The 7,992-nt window shown below is 37.2% G+C and overlaps 1 protein-coding gene across 1 annotated transcript in view; it reads left to right on the plus strand.

Moving 5' to 3' along the window:
* LOC110030813 (SUMO-activating enzyme subunit 2-like) overlaps positions 1 to 7,992 on the plus strand; it is a 37,082-nt gene that overhangs the window by 22,413 nt on the left and 6,677 nt on the right. The window contains 3 exon segments of the mRNA XM_020733739.1: positions 3,614 to 3,731; positions 3,842 to 4,024; positions 4,121 to 4,218. Coding sequence (XP_020589398.1) covers positions 3,614 to 3,731; positions 3,842 to 4,024; positions 4,121 to 4,218 — 399 coding nt within the window.

The following is a 7,992-nucleotide window of genomic DNA, read 5'->3' on the forward strand; positions in this document are numbered from 1 at the left end:
AAGAGATTCACTTGCTCTCCGATTTGGCGAGTCAATATTGTGGGTAAGTGCTCACAGGATTGTCTCATCTCGAAGGTGACAAGCTTTTGTTGCAATTGAAGGATTTCTCGCTGTATTTCCTCCATAATAAGCTCTTGTGCATCTCTTTGCAGATTTTTCTTAGGCGGAATTGTGTCTTTTTCTCTTGATCATACGATGATTTGCGGCTTGGTGTTTGCCGAAGCTTAATAGTTAAAAGATGATATTATGAGTCAAATAGTTTTGGCTCTAACAATTCATGACATTCTCTCTCTCTCTCTTAATTATTTTTTCGGTTAACTTTTTTGAAGATTGGTTAGTTTTAGATAAGACACTATTTTGAGATTTCTCCTTCATTTTATCAAAACTTTATGATCTTGTTATATGTTTCTCAAAGGTACGAGCCCTTATGATTTATTATCTCTCCCATGTATGTGATATAATTTTTAATGAAAGCTAGCCATTAAGGAAGCTAGCCATTAAGGTGTTAAATGTCTAGCTTATAGTAGGAGTAATTTTGGTTTTAAATTGAGAACTTTGCCACCATTAGCTATTAGTGGATATTGGGGAAAATGACGGTGAGCCCAATCAATATCTCATGATTTTATTATCTTGAATTATCGTCGGGCTTTGCTTAATCAGAGGAGATACTCGATTTATTCTAATTGATTGATTCTTGTTAGCAGCAATGTGTAACGTTGTCCAAGGGGATCTTGTAGGGTGGTGCGACGTGGTACCCATAAATGCCTGTCAACTATTGGGGAGATCATGGAAATTGATGGTACGACTTAGCGAGACGAATTTAGAAACACCTACTCCTTTACCAAAGATGGGAAGCGCGTCGTTCTTCTTCCTTTTGTGGAACCTGAGATCACGGTACCCTTGCCAGGAAAGCAGTGTCATTGGGATCGATTTTGGTGATGAAAAAAGATGATAGGCCGAAGACACCGATTCCAGACAGGAGACAGTCGAAAGAAAGCATTTCATGATATCACAACCTATACCTTATCATCATAGCCACCACCGTTCGAGGAGGTTCAAGTTGCCCTCATGTCATATCAGGTTGACTCGACTTTGGATTACTTTAGAAGGATACATTATTATATATAGGACACAGACCCAGTTCAACTCAGTAGTGGATCCCCAGAAGATTGGATCGATATGGAGGTATTCTCTTAAATGGAGAAAATTCTGATGTTTTGGGAGGTGACACAATCACCAGTGGGTTTCAAAAGTCCGTCATCCCCGAGAGGTTCCAACCACTCTGTCACCGCAACATGTAGACAGAAGCTTCGATGAATGAAGTTGAAGCTCTACTAACCTCGGGAGACTGACTCAGGGCTCCCTGAGGGCTGAACTAGTCGGGCTAATTGGACCGGTTCAGCAAAGGATTGCAAGGGCTGCTTAAGAAGAGGAGCCTCCCCCTTCAAGTTATATATTATATATGTTCATTATTTTGTGTTCTATGTTTAGTTTTTTCTTAGTTTTGTTAGGACAACCGACGACATCCCATTTTCCCTTCTAGGGCTGTATCCGACGGCGAGAAGATGCTTTGGTCGTAACTAGTCCTGAGGTAGTGTGAATCTTCCTAATTTCTCCCCTACTTCACATCCTGTGCTTGCCACCATCCACCCTGCAGCCCCACCATCCTTCTTGTGACCCTGTCTGCTCCCTTTGCCCTCCAGCTGTTGCCAAACCCTTGTTCTCCTTGTTTTCCCGCACCGATCTCATCCCAACCATTTTACAGACACTACAACAATCCCAACCTCTCTCGATATCACCCACAACCCCTCCTCTCTCGCCTCACATTGCAAACTAGATTGCCCCTGCCAGTCAACCAGAATCTCTCGCAACCCATCTCACCGTCGCCCCCCCTAGTCTGAGACTTGTGTTGTGTTGTGTTTCCTTCCTTGTTTGAGGTCTTGATTGTAACCCTGTTTGTTTTGAGTAATAATATTTACATTTTGTATTGTGGTTTGCATTAACTGCTGTATTAGGAAATTTATTTTTTAAAATAATAGTTGTTATTTTTATAGGAATAATTTGCTCAATCACTTGAAGCGAAATTAATTTTAATATCTAAAACTTAAACTTTCATATTTCCAAACATAACACTCACATCCTTAATATCACGTCTAAAATATACCAATGTTAAAAAGAAGTTTGATCTAATATCACATCTAAAATATACCAATGTTAAAAAAAAGTTTGATCGAATTTGACAAAACTGATTGTAGAGATGATTCTACTATGTTATATTATTCTTTGTAACAAAATTTTTAAGGCACTATTTATGTATTGTTACATCATTTGTGTTATTTTAAAATAAATTTATGGATTATTGTCATGCGGTTGAAACCCCGATTGAACCTCTGTTCAACCCCGGTTGAACCTCCGTTCAACCTTTGAACTGATAACTTGAATCTTTTTCTTTGTTGGTTCAATATTTGGTCCAATTTTTAGAACCTTGGTTAGAACAATGTATGTAAATGGTCAAATATTGAAATGTGCCTACTTTTGCATTAAACCTGCATGTAGTGTTTTGGTGACAACAAAGCGGCGAGGCGGTGAGGTGCTCACACAATTTTTCTATTTTTTTTCATTTCGTTTTGTTTCTCTTTTTTGTTTTTTTTTTCTATTCTATTTTTTATTTTTCTTGTTCATTTTTATTTTCTTGCAATTCTTTTTTTATAGAGAATGGGAGAGAGAGGGAGAGAGAGAGGGAGAGAGAGAGTTGGAAAGAGAGATGGGCCCGGGTGGCAGGCAGGGTTTGAGTAGGGTTTAAGCCTGATTTATCTAAACTTCTTTTGAACCACAAAATGACAAGTTTAAAATTTGAGGAATCTTTATTTCGTTACTCGTGCTTTGCCGTAAATCTCAAGTCTCTCCGACTTCTATCCCAAGGCCCGTCAAATGCCTTCTCCAGCAATCTCCTGCCATGTATCACTCGCCTTTTTGCAAGTTTTTTGAGAATTAGGTTATAGTTGCAGGGAGACAAACAAGAGAATGAGACATATATACCTAACTCCATACATCATTTGGCCACGATAGAAAACCCAAAACACAAATAACCCGACAGTACATCCTAAATACATCATGGCACAATATTCTGAGAACACAAGAATCTGATTAATTGAAAATACACAAGAAAATAGAAGTAAAACTATAATTTTTTAAATACAAAAGATATTAAATTTGTGATGATGATGATGATGAATGTGATGCACGGAATCTTTAAATATATAATATAGTTTATGCTGCCTAAACTTCTTGTTAACAGGAAAAAATGCCACTGTTGTGTACTGCTACCATGTAATTTTGACAGTCACTGATTTTAAGTATTTCAATTTGATCCTTGAGGTACTGCAGCGTGCTTATGGCCACTCAAGTGTCGACTTATTTGTAACCCTATCTCATGCTTATGAATATGTAGGAATGAATTATAGATGCACGTACATATGCGTGATTTTTCTTTCATCTATCATGGTTATCCCTGTTTATGTATACGCTGCTATTCATTTCAGATACAACTACTCATATAATCACACTTCAATATTATTTCAGCATCATTTTTTTTTTTTCAATTTTTGTTCAGGATGACATATTGTTTAGAGCATCCATCGAGGAAGATGCTTTTGATGCCTGTTGAGCCATTTGAGCCTAATAAATCATGTTATGTATGTGCACTATAAATTTAGCTTAAATCTAGCAAAGTGCTATATATATATATATATATATATATATATAAAGCTAAAAATTTTGTTTCTCTTCGAAATTTCATGTCATATATATATGGTATAATGGCTTGTTTTCATGAATCCAGACTCCTCTCATTTTGGAGATTAACACTAGGACTGCAAAATTACGAGACTTTGTTGAGAAAATTCTAAAAAGCAAACTAGGCATGACTCTTCCATTGATAATGCATGGAGCAAATCTTATTTTTGAGGATGGTGATGATTTAGAGGAAGATATCGTCTCTAATTATGCTCGAAACTTAGACAAGGTTTTTTTTTTTCTCTAAATGAAAATTTTCCTTTTTGAGTTGTTACGTGGTTGTGCATGCTTATTCCTGAAAATTTTTAAATATTTATTACTTCAGGTTTTAGCTGAGCTTCCATCCCCTGTTACAAGTGGAACGGTTCTCACAGTTGAGGATCTTCTGCAAGAGTTGAAGTGCAATATTAATATCAAACACAGGTTTTTCTCTGGCTGCTTGTTTGTTTCATCCTCTGTTACCAGTCATTTCCCTTTTTCATCTTCTTCCACTCAAAGTACACAATCTTGATCCATTCATGGTTTATTACTTTTTTTAGTCTAGTGGTTTTAAATTCTGCAACGTTATATTACATTCAAACTTGAAGCTCTTTTAGTTTATGGATAAGCGAGGTTAGTGATGTGGGATTGGAGCACCGTGTATGGATTTGCTGTTGTGCGATATTGTGGGCATATAGATGGCGGTGGATTTTGCTATTGATTGGAGTTGGAAAAAGGCGGCGGAGTTTACTTAGGTTTGAAAATTCATTCAGACTTATTAGGACATTGGTTCAATGTTCAAACAAGCTTCAATTAAGTTCAGAGATGGTCATCTGATGTTGAATGTAAGTCTGGGTTAATGGCTTGGAGTGCGTACAACCTTTCCAAACTTAATAACCAACACCAATTGTTTACTAATATTTCTATAATTATCGTTTGTTATCAAATGTTATTTCATGTTTGGGAGTAATGGTTCTCTGTCGGTCCTAATTGTTCATGGTTCGTGATATTATACATTTGGTTACTCTAAACTTGAACTCAAAAAGATATTAGACAACAAATTATAAGCTTGAAACTTGTTTAGACGTTGGAGTAGTGATCTAATAAGTCCTAGCATGCTTGATGAAGTTTCGATCAAGGTTTGGGCTAAGTTGAAGCAAAGATTATATCTCTGTTTGAATATTATTCTGCTATTATTTGAATATAGTTCAAACATGGCTTGAATTATTGTTTTCTATTCTGTCTTTTTTAAATTTGATTTGTTTGAGTTATCTTGCTATGTATTACAAATATCTGGGGGTGTGATGGAGAAACTGGTTGATAATTTGACATTAATGGCATTATTGTGTTGAATATTAGATACGATGATATTTCTATCACCGTCGAATATGCTTCTAAAGACCAAGGCAAATATTGATATTTTGATTGTATAATTGTTTACCTTCTTTTTTAAAAATAGTTTTGATTGTTTCTTCAAAATTTCTGCATGGTGGCTTCAGCTCACGATTATAAAATTGAAAATGCACCTCTTTTTGTTTGATGAAAATGTTTTTAATCGTGATGGTAGTATTCCATTGATTTGAGCACTTTATAATGGTGTACACTTGGTCATATTAGTGTGAGGTTGGCTTCATCAACTTAAATGATTGTAATTCTCACCTAAGGCATTGAAGGAGCATTTTAACTTTGCGTTGTTATGAATGTTGTGATTGCATTTAGTAGTATCACAATTTTTATAGGCTGTGTTATAACTGTTGTGATTGTATTTAGTTGTTTCTAAAATTTTTATCTACTCTGTTATGACAGTTGTGACTGTACTCACCTTATACCTATTATGATTTAATGTAATGATTGTCACTCTAGTATAATGTAATTGTTGTGATTGCTCTCTGGGCTAGAATCCATTAATTGAATCTCAATCCATAAATCTATTAAAAACAATCGAACACTATTTTATATTTGCTTTCAAGGAAAAGAACTTATTTCTGTTATTTTGTAGTTTTGATATGCAGATCTTTAATTTTTTCCCCTGATATGTGTGTGTGTGTGTTTATCTTTAATTTTTTCCCGTGACGTGTGTGTGTGTGTGTGTGAATATATTAGATACTAAAATAAAAAACCTAACAGTGATGAAATACATAATCAGGTGGCTAGAGAGAGGCCCAATTTGGACTTGCCTCTGCCTCTAGTTTTAGTGAAGGAGCAAGCTAATAAGTTGGTAAGATGATTGCCATTGCGAGTAGTAACCGATGTATCATCCAATATGTTCCCGAGTTGGAGTCGACCTCCATTCTTCTTCTTCCTCCTGGAATAGACCTGCCATTCCTCATTCTGTGTGTGTGTGTGAATATATTAGATACTAAAATAAAAAGCCTAACAGTGATGAAATACATAATCAGGTGGCTAGAGAGCGACCCAATTTGGACTTGCCTCTGCCTCTTGTTTTAGTGAAGGAGCAAGCTAATAAGTTAGTAAGATGATTGTCATTGCGAGTAGTAACCAATGTATCATCCAATATGTTCTCGAGTTGGAGTCGGTCTCCATTCTTCTTTTTCCTCCTGGAATATACCTGCCATTCCTCATCCGAAGAATCAGTCTGATGGGGTGGTAGAGCTGAAGCAGAAGGAATATCAACCGTAGTACCCACAATAGGTTCTAATATATGTGAAGTATGAGTTGTCTCTACACCAGATACTTCTTGAAGAGGTGGAGCTACGAGGCTCTCCTGATTATCATTATGAATACTATCATTTGTAGATAATAGTTCATCAGTATTATTTTCTATGAGATTTGAAGGAGTCAGCATCACATCACTCGCAGTAACAATAACGACAGGGCAAGAGAATTAGACACCAAAATCTGTTATGTGGTAATTTTCTCTCCTGGTGGTACAAATATATCCTTAGAACCATCCTTATTCACTTGATATTTAGATTTCAAATCAGGGTGAAGCTTATGACATTTATCAAGAGTATGCCCAAACATCTTACAATGAGAACAATAAGGTCTATGCTCCATGACAATTTGTTGCCAATATCCATTATGTATTGTGCCCAACCAGACTTCAGTAACATTAGACAAAGTATTCTCTTTTCACAAGTATTCTGGCCACAGAAGGTCTGATAAGGTTGAAAATGAGTAGATCTAGCTTCAAAGGGTCTCCAAGTATGACACTAATAAAGTAGAGAACCTGATGATGAAAAAAATGCAGCTTGAAACCAGGTAGACTAAACCATACCAATACAGTAGGAGGTTCATGATTGGAGTCAAAATCAAGAGACCCCTTGAGTAGCTTCATTGGTTTACTAGCAATGTTAAGATATTTTTTGGAGAAAATACGAGTGTAGTCTTCAGGCACGGTTAACTGAATCAAAACATGTCTCCCATCCTTGAGCCCCAATTTCCACTTTCCTGCTAATTTGAGGTTATCAAAACTTTTCCTGATAACTTCCATATATGAGTGTTCCCACTGAAATTTCCCAATGAGAGCAAATTTGAATTTGTCAGTCAAAGTTGAAATTTTTGACTCAGAGAAAAATAGTGCTGCATTCCCACTCTTCCTGCTTGCATTCTTAATAAAGGGGCAATCACATGTACTATCACGATTCTTCTTATAATTTGAGGGGAAGACAACTGCCGTCTCGCCTTGAGGATTACCCACAACATGGGCAAAGGAAGTTTTACCGGGCTCAACCGAAGGAGGAAGCTCCATCGTAGTAAGTCACAGTAAGGGAGAAGAACTGCAAGTAGGACAGAAGATGTCTGGGGCGATGTTGCGCAGAAAACGCAGACGACTGACGCCACAGAATCCCGCAGAGACGCGCGCGACGCCCGCACGGACTCAGTCCCGCAGAAGATGCCAAGATGCAGACGACACCACAACAGGAAGACGAAACTGCATCGCAGCTCGATAGACACAAAACTGCAGCAGGAAAACGCTGAGGCCCTTCGTCGTTGGGCGCGAAAGAGAAGAGCACGATCGCGATGGAGATTGACGAGCGCAAAGTCCTTCGTAGTTGTCGTCAAATACGAGGACTTCGTCGTTTGAAGGGCGAATCAAAAAACCAGGGTTTCGTTGGTTTTGTCCTCGGCGAAACCTTACAGAGCAGAATTTTTCTCATAATTGGGAATTCGTAGGATTGCAGCTCGTGCCTCAGGAGAATGAATTCCCTTGCCCAGCATGAAACTAGGGCATATATATATATATATATATATATA

The sequence above is a fragment of the Phalaenopsis equestris genome, unplaced genomic scaffold, assembly GCF_001263595.1.
Source record: "Phalaenopsis equestris unplaced genomic scaffold, ASM126359v1 Scaffold000761, whole genome shotgun sequence".
Taxonomy (NCBI): Eukaryota; Viridiplantae; Streptophyta; class Magnoliopsida; order Asparagales; family Orchidaceae; genus Phalaenopsis; species Phalaenopsis equestris.